The sequence below is a fragment of the Trachemys scripta genome, chromosome 5 (assembly GCF_013100865.1).
Source record: "Trachemys scripta elegans isolate TJP31775 chromosome 5, CAS_Tse_1.0, whole genome shotgun sequence".
Taxonomy (NCBI): domain Eukaryota; kingdom Metazoa; phylum Chordata; order Testudines; family Emydidae; genus Trachemys; species Trachemys scripta.
In genome coordinates this window covers 126,281,291-126,297,362 of record NC_048302.1, presented here as the reverse complement: position 1 = coordinate 126,297,362, position 16,072 = coordinate 126,281,291, and the positions used below count along the sequence as shown (strand labels likewise).

The window sequence follows — 16,072 nt, the reverse complement described above, 5'->3', positions numbered from 1 at the left end:
TTTCCTACTGAGAACAGTTCCTGGAATACCTCTTGGATTCCCATTGTGATCCCATGGAGGTGAGTGGGAGATGAGTCCCTACTGTGCATTGACAGAGAGGATGAGGAGTACAGAGACAGGGCAACACTTTCAGATGTACAAGGACACTAATGATCCCTCTACTCAAATAGGGGATGGAGTTGGTACCACTCCAGTATAGAGGATTTGATGACCAATGGTCTAGCCAGCACCCCTTTCAATCTCTCCAAAAGTGACTCTAGTACTAGACTCACAGCTAAATCACTCAGTACCATATATGTTCTAGGTACCAGTAGGGACAAAGCGCCAGAAGCCAGAGGAATAGCAGTCTGCAGGTATAGGGGGTACCACAAGCATCTATTTAACAGCTGATCCCAAGAGACCTTGGTCGGACCAATGGCTGCCCTTCAAGTGGTTAGTCTGAGGAGAGTCAGACCCACGCTAACTTTTTGTCTGGACCTTGTAGGCAGCAGGGAGGGTGACCTACACTTTGGCTCGACTCTGGAGAGGTGCTCCTTCCTGCCCCTTTCCAAAGCTGTCATCACAGGTATTGAAGTCGACGACTGGGGTCTCTAAGTCGATGTTGCCCTGGAGCTCAAGGTTGAATCACGGCTCACCGCAGCGCTCCTCAAAAAGGAACAAGCCTTCACTAGGTCCTTCTCTCCATGCGTGAAGAGGTCTTCATGGAGCACTGAAGAAGAAATAATCACAGATGGGTTTTCCCAGGCCTTTTGAATCCACTTGGAAAATGAGTGGCAGATGGAACAGCACTCTGGGATATGCCCCTCACCATCATTTAGAGGCACAGCAGCCTCCCAAGAAGGGAAAGTTTTGAATGCTGGGGATTTTGCTTCTGCTATGATGGCTAGAGCTCTTGTACAAGGGGGTCCCAAGCCTATTAAGTGATATGGAGGGGGGATTTTTTGCCAATGGGTAAAATAGATCTACATTAACAACACTAACTAACTAACCATTAGGACAGTGTTTATAGGAAACAGGAAAGCAAGTTGGCACTGTAGTGGTTCTGTCTCACTGCCATGGGTGGTAAGATGAACTGAGGGACAGCTGGGTCCACTCTGCTCTTCATACCCTCAGGTGGGATTGTGCATGAGGGGAGGATACCTTGGGTGCAGGTGTGGCCCCAACAGACATTGCTGGCCAAAAGACTCTAACCTCAGGCACATGCACACCAAGAATGGAATCCATGTGGACAATCACTCAAAGAAGAACCTTTAGTTCATACCGAATGGGGTCAGAGGCTTACAGGTATTAGTATAGCACTCATAATGGAATGCCAGGCTTATATTTACCTGCACTCTGTCCCTTTAAGGCTGTGCCCTCTCCCTTTAAGGGTTTGGAGTTCTGCTGATGAGGTTAAAGTGAACACAGTGGGGAAGCAAGATGAGATCCCAGGAGAATTGCTGTTGTCCTTCAGTGAGATTGAGCATGTACAAGCTGCGTTTGTTTGGGGGGTTGTGGATATTATGTTTAATAAAACCCTACTTTTAAAACCGTTCCTGGTCTGGGAGTGTAACACTAGTATAGTCATTCCTATACTAGGAGTACTTGTGGCACCTTAGAGACTAACAAATTTATTAGAGCATAAGCTTTCGTGGACTACAGCCCACTTCTTCGGATGCATCCGAAGAAGTGGGCTGTAGTCCACGAAAGCTTATGCTCTAATAAATTTGTTAGTCTCTAAGGTGCCACAAGTACTCCTAGTATAGGAATGACTATACTAGTGTTACACTCCCAGACCAGGAACGGTTTTAAAAGTAGGGTTTTATTAAACATAATATCCACAACCCCCCAAACAAACGCAGCTTGTACATGCTCAATCTCACTGAAGGACAACAGCAATTCTCCTGGGATCTCATCTTGCTTCCCCACTGTGTTCACTTTAACCTCATCAGCAGAACTCCAAACCCTTAAAGGGAGAGGGCACAGCCTTAAAGGGACAGAGTGCAGGTAAATATAAGCCTGGCATTCCATTATGAGTGCTATACTAATACCTGTAAGCCNACTTGTGGCACCTTAGAGACTAACAAATTTATTAGAGCATAAGCTTTTCGTGGACTACAGCCCACTTCTTCGGATGCATCCGAAGAAGTGGGCTGTAGTCCACGAAAGCTTATGCTCTAATAAATTTGTTAGTCTCTAAGGTGCCACAAGTACTCCTGTTCTTCTTTTTGCGGATACAGACTAACACGGCTGCTACTCTGAAATCTGACTCCTATACTATTATCTCATCTCATTTGCCTACTGACTCCCATGTTAGGAACTACATGCATATCCTCAACTTCCTCACCTTTTAGCTATTTTAATTACTGTTAAGGCAACACTTAGTTTTGAAATAACATCTGGTCCATAAACCTTGCAACTCTTTTCAAAGCTACTTAGTGCTGTATGTATCTGGTTATTCTGTCAGATAGCTATAACTCCCTGAAACCAGGCTGATTATGTTGTGGTTTCAAGTGATGTGCTAGAACATGGTGATGTCAGTGCCTGAAGTAATTCTGCTGGCCCTTATCCTAATTCTCTCCTCCATTCTTTGAGGAATCATGTCTTCATTTTTTATTCCTGTTTCCACAGGTTTACAGATGTCTCTGGTATTTCACGTAAATTAGCGATTTCTGTAGTATTTTGTCACAGTTACTGGGATTTCGAGACCCTGCAGTGAATCTTTTGTGCTTATCAGAAGCAATTACAGATACCACAATGAGTGCTTACTTCATGTAGAACAAAACATTGCTTGCCCTTTGTTTACATTTTTCATAGCGATCACGTAAGTATTATATTTTAGTGATCAGGCATTTCTCAATGCTGCTATCTAGATGAGTGAACGTGCTCCATCTTCAGTTCAATATAATTTCTGACGTGGTGTTTAATAAGGATCCAAGAGTCAGGCTTATTAGAAAAGGCCCAGAATTTGTATTAATTACATGAGCACTTATATTATCTGACCCTGCTCGGGCTTCTGGAAACATTATTCATACTCAGCATGCTCGGAGGCGTAACCAACGTAATAACAGTTGCTTTCAAATTAGTAACTTGAAAAAAACATCCTAACAACAGCCAGAATAGTAAACCTAGGACAAAGAAATGTAGAAGATGATGTGGTGACTATACCAAAGCCGTATCGTAAAAAAAATATTACTGATATTGATGAAATTTGGAAGAAACTTCAAAAAAGAGCAAGAAAAAAAAATATATAAAGTGACATTGTCAGGTAAAAATATCACTTTAAACAGATTACTGACCTTCCCTATGTTATTAGTAGTACCTAAGATTATTAAAAGTGAAATGTTTAAGATCTAGTTTATTTTTCACAATTGTCCTGTTAATTATTACCTTTTGTAATTTTCTCACTTTTGAATGGACATAAAAGCGAGACTAGTAATAACTAGTCTATTTCACCATCCATTTAATTTCCTGGTTCATAATATAATATTTGGGTTGTAAAGAATGGATCCTTTAATAGCTCGCATAACTGTAGTATCTGAACATCACTCCAAGGGAATATTTATTTTTAAAATGTGTGTCCGCCCCCCGGTCCCCCCATCCCCTGGACTAATTTTGTTTCATGGAAAATTTTCCGGACATCTTAGTTAAAGCTTGTTTCCCCAAAACTTACATTGGGGTGAAATTTGACCTAACCGTATGCCTTTAAGGACAAGGTTTAGAGAAGGTATGGAAGAATTGGATGGAGCCAGCATTTCCTCCACCTCATTCTCCTGATGACAGTCTCACCTCAAAACACCAGCACGGGTATCTAACTACTAACGAGATGGAAACTGATAGGATGTGAGCTTCTACTATTCACATCCCAATCATGATCAGCCGGTGTCAAACCATTCAAGAGTATTGTTTTACATTCAACAGGTAGAAATCACTGGCCAACCACTGCAAACAGCTTGTTGGATGATAACAATGTGTCCCTAGGTGTCCCTAGCCTCTGTCTGTCAGAGGGTGGAGATGGATGGCAGGAGAGAGAGATCACCTGATCATTGCCTGTTAGGTTCACTCCCTCTGGGGCACCTGGCATTGGCCACTGTCGGTAGACAGGACACTGGGCTAGATGGACCTTTGGTCTGACCCGGTACGGCCTTTCTTATGTTCTTATTCTGATCCTGGGAGGGGAGCAGAGAAACTATATTAAGATTAAATTTGGCTGTAATCATTCCCTTCCAAGGAAGCAACAGCCCTTTGTAATAAGGAGTAACTTTCACAGATGTGGAACCTGGGAATCTTGAATAGTTGATATGGAAACAAAGGGTTTGGTTAGTTAAAAATCTTGGTGAGGAAATACTAATACTTCATGAGAAAATTTGAAGTTCCTCTTCAGTTGTTATGATAATGAGCCTGTGATCTCAGCGAGAACCCTACTGAGTAAATCTAGTAAATGTGTCCAGCTCATTAATATTGAGTTGCATAAACAAAAGACTGGCCAACGGAAATATCATGCGTAGGCCCCTCCCTTTCATTACACAGGAAATGAAACATTTAATCTCAACACACTACGGACTCATTGCACATCAAATTCCATCAAAATCAGAGCTTGTTGAGCAGGAAGCACTGGTTGATTTGAAACAATAGATATCACTGGGATGTAACATTCAACTAAAATTAGTTCCAATAAATACTGGAAGCCTCATTCTAATCTTGAAGCCCATGATAAATTCATGTGAGATACACTTGTCCACATCTGGTCATATCTTAACAAGAACCTGATGACCTCCAAAACACCAATCACATTGTCATGGGGTTTTATTCTGTCTGTAAAAATAAAGACGAAAATGAAGATGCTGCTGGAAGGCTATTGTAAATACAAAACCTACATCTTGTGAATTACAGGAAAAGATTCATTTGTCAGATCTCACAGAAAGTCTGTGTTTCAAGGCATGATCTTGCGAAGTGCCAAATAACTTGGAAGAAGTGTTTGTGCCCTGAACTCCCGGTGATATTGATGGGAGTTGAGGTTGCTCAGAATATCACAGGACTGAATTTATTGGCAATCCTGCACCCACTGTGGGCACAGACCAGATGAACTTGTTGATGTCTTTCCACTTCTTGTTTCTGTCAGTCTCTAAAATGTGGTTCCTACAGTTTAATAAAACTTTTATATGGTCCATTTTTTAATACTGGGCAAACTTAATTTGGAAAAGTGACAATAAACCTGTTGGGAAACTACACAAGTGAATAACTGAAACAGTTATTTGGAAACAAAAGACCATGTCTAATTTTATCAAATACCTAAATGTCAGGGGGGTTATACCTCTTATTTTTTGTAACTACAAACAATTTCCCTATCGTTTCACTCAGTACTTAAGTCCATCTAAATTACGTTGCTATTATTTAGTGCTATTCTGTTTTACCAGAGCAATTAAATAGAAAAAGAACCTAATCAAATTCAGAATGGTTCATATGAAGTCCATCTGTTAAATCAAAAGGGGGCTGAAGTTACAAGTTTCAAACTCAAGACAAGATTAAACAGGTTTCAAGCTAGTAATAAGGATGGATTGCTTTTACTCTAGTTAATTGGTTTAGATACAGTAGGTAGAATTATGAACAGATGTATCCTTAAGCTTTGAATATCACACCGATGCTTGGATTAGCACTGTTGGTATTAAGCCATACATTCTTTTTTAGATCTATATGATAGCTAAATATAGAGAAAACAACAAACAAACAAAATCACAATAGTTGCACAGATATTCCACCCAATAATGCAGTGTGCTGTGTATCACGATTGTTAGTGCACTCTGCTCTACTAAATTAAAACTTAATAGATTAGATGTCTTGTTTAAGCCTGGTTATGAAAGATTAATCCTTACTTTGTATAGCTGGGTTGGCTCTTTAGCGGCAAAAGACATATTCACAGAGGTCTCCTTTATAAAAGAATTGTCTGCGGTCTACCAACTCTATGTCTGTCACTGTGTTTAAGAAATCTGTCAGTACATACAATCTGAGATCTAAATATTAAACCATAAATCAAACGAAAATCTGAAGAAGAAAAAAAAGGGGTCGGGGGATTTTTTGTTTTGTTTTGTTTATTACAGATGCTCTTACACAGAGAATTATCTCCCGTGAGAGGGAAGAATGCTTCACAATATTGTTTCATGGAAAAGGGTGGTTTGAACATTTACAAATGGCATCAATTGCTGTGAGAGAGAATTCTGGTACCTTTTTGAAGGGATATTGAAATCTATCCTACAGTAACTTGTGGAGTTCCCAGAAATCCTTGAGATCAAAATTTGTATCAGAATGTCTCACCAGAAAAACTTCAACTATGATCATTTTTGTGCTCTCTTTATTTATTAGGTGCCCAGAAGCATCATATTAATAGCCCTGATCCAGTGGGGCGCTCAGCACCTCGCAGAACCAAGACCTCAGTGAACTGATTAAAAGCAAACTAGAAAAAAAACCATGCAAAAATACCTTTCTTGATAAAGCTGTTCCAGATTAACAGGTCTCCTAAAACAGGATACAACTGTCTAAACATCTGTTACCAGTGATTAGACAGAAAGAAGACATGATACCCAGAAATAATATGTTTCTTAGCTAGAAGATTTCTATTAATCCTGTTAGCACTTTGCTATATTACTATAATACGTTGAACCATCTCAGAGTCACGGATGATACTGTGTTGACTGCAGAAAATACTATCAAACGACAGAAAATGCGATGAGAACGCAACACAAAAAGCAGCCAAGTCGGACTGAAATTAACCGCTCCAAAATGAAATGTATGCGGTGTGATACCTTGCCAAAAGCCCAAATAACAATCAAGGGAGAACAAACAGAAGAAGTTGAGCCAAATATGTCTATTTGGGCCAAGAAATGAACATGCGCCACGATCAGGAAGGGGAACTCTCGCAAAGAAAGAAAGCAGGTTGGTGCGCATTCAGTTCTATCAAGGATGTTCTCCAAGGAAAAAAAATCAACAAGGCAACACGCACCAGCCTCTTCAACTTAACAGTACTGCCAGCAATGTTGTACGGCAGCGAAACATGGGCGCTGACAAATACAGAGGAGCAGCAACTGTCTGTCACAGAAAGGGCGATGGAAAGAAGAATTCTGGGAATTTCAATCCTCGATCGAGTCCCCAATGAAGTGATCAGACAGCAGAGTGGAGTGCAGGACGCCGTTGTTGAGAGCAGGCATAGTAAAATGCGATGGACCGGACATACAGCGAGGCTCACTGACAATCAATGGACTGCAGCTGTCGCCAAGTGGTACCCACGGGAACTGAAATGACCACTTGGCCGACCTCCGAAGAGATGGGAAGATTTTATCGTGAAAAGACATGGCCGCACATGGAGAAGGAAGGCCAGGATATGAGAAGAATGGAAGACGTGTTGTGATCGGCATAATCTATACGAGGGCTGAACGACCGATCGATCAAGATGATCAAGGTGACATTGAACTATTAATCCTGTATATGCTAATTGGCATTTTCTCTTGTTAATATGCTTGAAAGGGGGACAGTCTCTATACAGAGTGGTCTGAACTTTCAGAAGATTAGTTTATACACGGATAAAATCCTGGCTCTGCTGAAGTCCATGGAATTTTTCCAATTATTGGGCCAGGATTTAATCCCAACCTTTTGATTCCAAATATAGCAGGGTTGACTATATACTATAAAATACAGGGGAAAAATACTTAACAAGTTTCAACACAATAAAACTCATAACATAAATACCTTATCAATGGCTTTTCCGACTCGGGAAACGCTGCTGTGAATGTCTTTATGATCTGAGGCCAATTTCTGAACTGTGTCTTTTATTCTTTTACAGCACTGTGTCATAACAAGGGAAATTGTCCCTGACAAGGCTCCATCTTGGTCTAGGCAGAAGACAAGAAAATTAATTACAAACTTTATTATAAACAAATGATAATGCTAAATCCTTCCCAAATAGGTGAAGATGATAAAAGGTGAAAATGGTACTGGAAGAGTGAAGAGCTCTGAAAAAACCAAAGTCAAAAGCCAACCTAGAAAGTGTAGGCAAAGGAACATCAGCTAACCACAGTTTTTAAAAAAATAAAACCTATAGGATATGGGACAACTTCATTAAGATGCCAGTTCCGGTTTTGCTATGGCAGGTACAAATTCTCCTGAATGGAATAACAGTTTTTTTAAATTGATGAATTCAAGGTTAATGATAAATAGGACTTTCTAGTGCCTTTCACCAAAGGATCTCAAAGTACTAACATTAAACCAAACTTCCTCACAGAATGTACTGGGGTATCATTTCTACCCACACTGTAGGATCAGCTTTCATTTGTGCAGTTCTTTGAGGATGTACAAGTGCTAAGCATTACATTAGTGCGTGTGTGCACACACAGAGTCCAGGATTAGAACCTAAGAGCCCAATTCATTATTGCCCGCACCTTATATAGCTATTTATACCAGTGCAAAGTGAGTGCCGAGTACTACCACTCTGATTTGGTAGCATATTGTATTCAAAACAAAGTGCAAAGCAATACAATTCGGGTTCTAAATCTTCTAACTCACAATCCCATGTCTAAATAATTAAACCAACAGGTCTCAAACACTGATTCAAAGAGCAGAGTTGGGCCATAGAGCACTTGCTGGTGGTCCACAAAGAGCTGGCTCGTCACATTGTGCTGGATTTCCTCATTTCCAGTTACTAAATCACACGTGACAACTAAAAATACATTGTTCCTTTCCAGATATTCCATTGCATCAGTTTCAATAGTTGCCATAGGAATGTTATGGGATCACCAGTGGGAGGGGAGGAGGCACACTATGTATAAAATAATAAATATGAAAATGTTTGAGAACCCCTAAACTTAATCCCAGTATCTCCCAGGCAACTCACACTGTCTATGCCTCAGTTTTCCTATGGGTTAAATAGTCACAGTTGGAGAAATGGACTTTTTCTCTTCAGTGTTCTGCTTCAGTCCCACTTTCGGATCCCAGATTCAGGAATACTTTCTCCTCCAGTCTTGTTTCAGAACCTATTGCTGATGAGAGGATTTTTCTCATCACTGCTTCCGCCCAGATCATTCTACGAGTTACATCGTTCAATCAGGCACACACTCAAGTCTGTGTTAAAATATCCTTCAGGTAGTGTACACAGTGATGGTTGAAGTAAACAACTAGTCCAAGAATGGTTTTCTTAACAGCCCTAGCTATAAATCCTTCCCATGAGAAATATTTAAAAGGATGAGATCCTAATAGTTCCACAACATTTAATAAAACAAGGTTCAAAAAGCAACCCCTAATCTTAATCGCTATTCTTTTCTCATTCTGTGTCTTGAATTACTGTTGGTTGGAGCAGAGTGTTGCACAGTCAGTTTCTCTTCTGATATTTCAGGCATTACAACATGTGTAATAAACTGCCATCACAGGAGTTGCAAGTGTGGGGAGAGGAGAAACAAAATGTAACTACCATAATGTATAGCCCCTAACTTCATGCCTTACATTCTCTTACAAGTTGTGTGAAGGAAATCAAAGAAGTCTCACAACTGAAAAAGTGTAGCTGCAATCAGAGGAACTAGGTACAAACTTACAGCTCCTTATTCCACACGCCTGCTTTGAGGTACCTTAACCATATCTGCCTATTTTACTGACAAAGCAATATTTTTCTGCCATGAGCACCACAGAGCCAATACAGCTCCAAAAAAGCAAGCCCCCATTCTGTCTCATGAATTACCAAGATTGCGTGGTAAGTTCTAGTTGCAGAATCTTTACTAATAGCAATGTTTAAGGTTGCATGTTTGCTGCAGCCATAACAATCACGTTTCTCCTTTAGGTGCTCTTCATAAAGCCATGGTCTTTGTCACCAAGGCAAAGAACTACTAATACTCCATAGTCTTCCTAATAAACGAATATGGAGTAACAGCAGGGAGCCAGTCTCCTCTACGAAATGTTACAAATTTGGCTCTGTGCACACAAAGCAGGAAGCATGTTTATTGGAATGGCTTTGAACTATTAGATAAATCTTATTGTTTTAATAGCTGTTATTGTAAAGTAAGGGATATCTGACTTTTCAGTAAAATATTGTATGTCATGACTTAAAAAAACCAACCCCTATCTGGCATAAAATCATGACTTTTGCCATGACAAACCACCAGCCTTAGAGATTATACATGAGGCAGAAAGAAATCATTCCACTCATCAATATTTCCTTATCAACATTCACTAAGATCAGACCAGATGGCTAGAATAGTCCATTCTGGCCTTAAGTTTTCTACCAATACATTCATACCATACAAACAGAACAGGCATAGTTATTGCAACTATTGTAGTATGCTGCAATACACTGTGGGACAGTGGTTCTCAACCAAGAGGTACGCATACTCCTGGGGGGTACATCAACTTATCTACATATTTACCTCGTTTTACACCAAGTACTAGCGAAGCCAGTACCAGGATGGATAAAAATCAATGATTTTTTTAAAATGTAAATCGGATTTTTTTGATAAAATGCTTTTTGAGGAAAAAAACCTATCTAAAGATAGTTTTAATTAAGATACATTATAGCTCAAAGATATCTCATCACGGAATAGGGATTATAAATTCTAATTCTATAGTATGAGACAGTATATTCATGTAATGTTTAAGAAAAGTTTTGTAAATGAGTTCCAATAGTTCATGGATTAGGGATCCAATTTTATGGCTTCTACAGGCTTCTGTCCAGATTATTTAGGTTTATCTTTCTATCTACCCAATGGGACTCAGTGCTCAGTCTAGAAGATACCATCTGAGTAACCAGTAAGGTAATAAAAAAGCTGGTTTATGCTGGTTTGGTGAATCTAAGTATTGGAATATCCACCAGCTTTATGGAGATTGTCTGCCCCATTCTTTGCAGTTCACCCTAATTGAGTGACCACAGCTGGCTCCCCACTAGGACCCGGGTCACACACTTGATTAACTTACTTTAATCAATGCTTAGTTGCTTAATTTTGCAGTTCTCAAACTGTGGATTTGTGTCTCCAAAGATAACATGCTTGTTAACAGGAAAAATGTTTTTAAATAAATAAATAATATATAGAGGTGAGACATAACAGACTTCAACTCTATTGTCCCTCTGCAAATTTGTGTACACAGAGTCAATCCCTTACCTCTCTCTAAAAGTGCAAACCTTCAAAAAGTTCAATGAATAGAAGATTGTTGGGGGCAGAATAGATCTGGACGAGGAGAAGAAGTCTGGAGATAAATGTGAGAAAGGAGGGACATATGCTTGTTTTGTTAAAATATTATATGTTTGCTGTTGAAGAAAAAATCCAGACTACTTAACGTTGTTGTTTTAGTTAAATAAAACAATTTAAATGTCTGCCTGGTGATGTTCTCCTCCTAATACAGCATCGCAAGAAAATCCTCCAAATATTAATGATTAACCTGTTGAATTGGAAATAGTTCACCTCCCAATGACTTCATAAATATCTGCTTCAATTACCTTTGGTAAATGAAATAACCAAACACTCATTCATTTTCTGATATAGCTGTAAAACTAATCTGAAAAGTTTTCAAAATAAATCACTGTTTAAAAATGTATAGTGTGTACCTCTAAAAATGAAACCTACATCTATCTCTGAGTTGTGAAGAATATGTATTACAGTTATAACAACTAACAAGAATGCACTTGTATGTAGAAAACCATGATTAAATCAAGTCTCCCTGACTAGTGATTTAAATCAATTTGATTTAAATCAAATCCACCCTGGACTCAGTACAAACTAAAATTTCATACAATAACTTGTTTATACTGCTGTATATACTATACATTGAAATGTAGGTACAATATTTATATTCCAATTGATTATAATTACATGGTAAAAAATGAGACAGTAAGCAATAAGATAAATTACTAACAACAAGAACAAAGCTTGAACACCTTGTTCTATTTTTAAAAAGTTATAAATCACTAGTGAAAATTAAATTGGAAATTTTGCTATCCAAAAAGGTAGCTTTATAACGTCCCCAAACTGTCTGAAGCTGCACTGTAAACACTCCTTACTTTACTTCAGAGTGTTTACTAAGCAGTGGCAATATTCACATTCACATTGCTCATTCATTAGGCCAACGACATACATGGCCCTTTACAAGATATGAAAAAAGATAGCACCAGCCTTGCTAAAGGTCTAGAAAAGAAGCACAGCGGGGACACAGTCACAAGAGAGTAAAGGCATACAAGAGTGTTTTGTTTTTTTAACAGATAAGAGGCTTGGATCCCGCAAATATCCTGATCTTTCCGGCTAAGCAGAACCCCACTGAGGTCAATGAGACCCTCTGCAAGCAGAAGGATCATACCACACAACTCTCCTTGCAGGATAAGAGTCTCAATTTTTAAGATGTATATTTTATTGACTGTCTTTAACATATCATTATTGTCGGTGTGTTTCAAGGTACTGGAGCGCTTGGTCCTACAGCTCATATTACCCGACGTGGAGAGAATTTTGAGCCTTGACCAAGCCGGCTTTCGCCGAGGCCATAGCAAATGCGACCAAGTACTTGCACTGACCACATTTGTTGAAAATGGCTTCCAGAGAAACCTGAAAATGGCCGCTGTTTTCATCAATCTAGCAGCGGTGTACAATACAGTATGGCACACTGGCCTGCTCATGAAGGTATCACGGGTCCTGCTACCTTGGGTCATAGGCGTCGTTGAACTGTTCCTCCGTGATAGGCAATTCAGAGTCCATATGGGGGAGAAGACGAGTGCTTAGAGATGACAGAACAATGGGTTACCCCAGGGCTCTGTGCTTTCTCCAACCCTGTTCAACCTTTACATCAACGACCTGCCAACAACAGAGTCACAAAAGTTCATTTACGCAGACGACATCTGTTTCGGTACCCAGGCCCGGACATTTCACGAGCTTGATGCCACCTTAAACTGGGACATGATAAAGTTAGCTGACTACTGTAAGACCTGGCACCTCCAGCCAAGCATCATAAAAACAGTCTCCACTTTGTTCCATCCTCATCAAACCAGCACAACCTGACAACTGAATGTTTATCTGAATGGTCAGAAGGTGAAGCACGAAGTAGAACTGTTCTATCTAGGTGTGACCTTAGACCACACACTGAGTTACCATGCCCACCTGAAGAAGACAGCAGCTAAAGTTAAGAGGCGCAACAATCTTCTTAGCAAATTGTCAGGTTCATCATGGGGTGCTTGTGCTCCAACTTTGCGGACGTCAGCTCTTGCCACCTCGAATTTGGTGGCAGAGTGCTGCGCACTAGTTTGGAGTCGATCGTCACACACCAAACTGCTGGATACGCAGTTCCATGTTGCCATGCATATCATCTCTGCCACCACGCGTCCGACTCCACTCCCATGGCTCCCAGTTCTGAGCAATAATGCTCTTCCTCATATCAGACGAGAGGTTGCCACTGGCCGGTTACTGGAGAAAGTACGCGCCAACTGAAGCCTGCCGCTGCACAACCACCTTTTTAAACCACCAGCTGCATGTCTGCCATCACGTCGCCCATTATGGTCTCATCTGCCACGCCAGGATGTTAGGGCGGTAACACTCTGGCGAGAGGAATGGATATCTGTTATAATCCCCAACCAGTCCCTCGTCGCCGACCCCACAATTTGCCAGCCTGGTTTTGATCTGCCCCAGCGCCAATGGTTGAATAGGTTCCGGACCAGGCACGGTCTCTGTGCAGCCAACCAATATCACTGGGGCCTTCGTGACAGCCCTTTGTGCAGCTACGGCACAACACAGCCGATGACGCACACTGTTGATGAATGCCTGCTGACTAGGTTCAGCGGTGGCCTAGAAGAACGGCATCACGCCACTGAAGATGCCATCGCTTGGCTAGACGACTATGCACACGCTAAATAATAAATAAACATACAAAGTGCTGGTCACTTAGTCAAACCGTTTTGTACGACAAAAAATTTCTTTGAATTGTGGACCAATAAAGGAGGGTGCAGAAGGAACAGATTTAATTTAATTTTTACCTGCCTGGATAACTTGAAAAAAAAATATGAGAGACTATTTAAAACGTGCTTCCAAAGAGGAAGATTCTCTAAAGAATTAATTTCTGGTAGATAATGCCACTAGGAATTTCTGATCCACCAACCCTTGAAAAAATATGCAGCTGGAACAAGTTTTGGCAGAGGATTAACAGCTGTTCAAGAACTTCTCACAGAATGAAGACTCTACTGCCTATATTGGAATGGACTTCTACAAATACCTAAATTGTAAGATCATCAGAACAGGGCCTGACTCTATAGTCTCTCTGTAAACTGCCATATATAAATAACAGCCCTGATCCTGCCAACATCTAACTTTACTCACATGAGTAATCCCACTGACATCAACGCAAGTAAAGTTATGCAGCTGCATTTGCACAGGACTAGAACAAACAAATACAACTCTTGGAACTAAACAAAAGTGGATTCTCGAGCACAGCAACAGTAAATACAGGACTGGGAGCCAGGAATGCCCAAATTCTAATCCCATATCTATCACTCACTTCCTCTATGGAACTGGGTAAATCACATGATTTGTCTCACCACTGCCTCCCATTACATGTATAAATACTGAGTTACTTACCTCTCAGGGATTTTGCAAGGTTTACATGGTTCATGTTTATAAAAGCTGCTATGGTGTATGACACTCTGAAAGTGCTAAATATTATTTGCAAATATAATACTTAGGGGGCTATGTTTATCTTCATCTGAAGCCCCATTAAATCTAGCCCAGAAAATCCAATAAACCTGTTGTTTATGTCACCCAGCCTGGCTTTTATGACTGCTCTTTCAATAGCAGTGACTAATCCCATTATTACTCAATGCAAAGGAATAAAGATATAAACATATTGACCAATATAAAGATGACACAGCAGAATCTCCTAGCCAGGAATAAGTGTTTCTATTCATTAAAGAATAAGTAGGCGTACCCAAAATCGACCAATGCCTGTCCCAACTCAACACCCCACAACCAGAAGTGCTAACGTCCTCCAGCACCCAAATAAGGCTCTGTTTATGCTATGGTTAGAACCACGGTAGCAACAAAGGTGTTTAAGTTCAGAGGGTAGCAGAGATCTGCAGAGTTTCCCTGAATGAGCATGAAGAAGGATTGCTTCTTTCTTTTAACTGGTCAGGGAAACAGAAAAATGCCCTTGTCCTTGCAGTATGCAGAAGTTGGTCTAATAAAAGATATTAACCCTGTCCTAGCACGCAGGGCAGGAAAACCCTGCTAGAACGCCAAACTACTACTAGCAACAATGGTGCTCAAACGCTCTTGTTTGCATGTTGTAAACTATAAGGTGTGGACGGGGTCTAAATTTAAACATGGTTGTAACCTCTTCACTAAACTGCTGTGACTCACGTTTCCCCCTACAAGGGCATTTAATACCATCTCAGAAACTGTAAACAAAGGCTTGTTTCCCTTTACGAAAACTGCATAAGCATGGGAAAGGAAGAAAAGGAACGAAGGAAGTTTGTCTAAAAACAGTTTCCTTTAACTTTTACATGTTTTGACTGGCTGGGAATTTTCCCCCTTTTACAGGCTGCTTATGAAATCGCTATTTCATTTTCCTTGAGTGCTTAAAAATCACAGCATCTGAAAAAGCCATGGGCCCTTTCAAAGTGGCAGGGACAGGCTGGGGGTGATGAGGCCAGGAAGTGGGGGGGGGGGGGGACACCGCAGCCCCGGGGAGTTGTTCCAAACGGGGAAGGGGCGATGGTGGTAATAGTAGCGGTGGTGAAGGGGGCCGCTGGGGCCGGGGAAAGGGGGCCCAAGGAGAAGCCAGACCGGGACATTTGGGAGGTGGAGGGGGGAGAAGCCGGGAGCTCCGGGTCTCTGAGGGGGAGTGGGGGAGCCTCCTGCGGACACAGAGAAAGTGGACCCCCAGGTTTTCTTACAGTTACGGCTGGGGAAGGGGTCCGAAGAGAACCGGGATCGGGGGATCGTTCGGGCGAGTGGCCGAGAAGCCGGGATCGGGAAGGGGGGCAGATGGGGGACGGGGGGACTCTCGGACAGGATTTAGGGGCCGAAGAGAACCGGGATCGGGGGAGCCAGGGGAGTGCTGAGAAGAACCGGGATGGGGGGGGGGGGCGCGAAGGGAC

The 16,072-nt window shown here is 41.1% G+C and overlaps 1 protein-coding gene across 1 annotated transcript in view; it reads right to left on the bottom strand.

Annotated features, from left to right (window-relative positions):
• The window catches only part of RMND5A (required for meiotic nuclear division 5 homolog A), a 39,680-nt gene that overhangs the window by 22,965 nt on the left and 643 nt on the right, over positions 1-16,072 (bottom strand). The window contains exon 2 of the mRNA XM_034771722.1: positions 7,720-7,862. Coding sequence (XP_034627613.1) covers positions 7,720-7,862 — 143 coding nt within the window. The remainder of the gene's footprint in view (positions 1-7,719; positions 7,863-16,072) is intronic.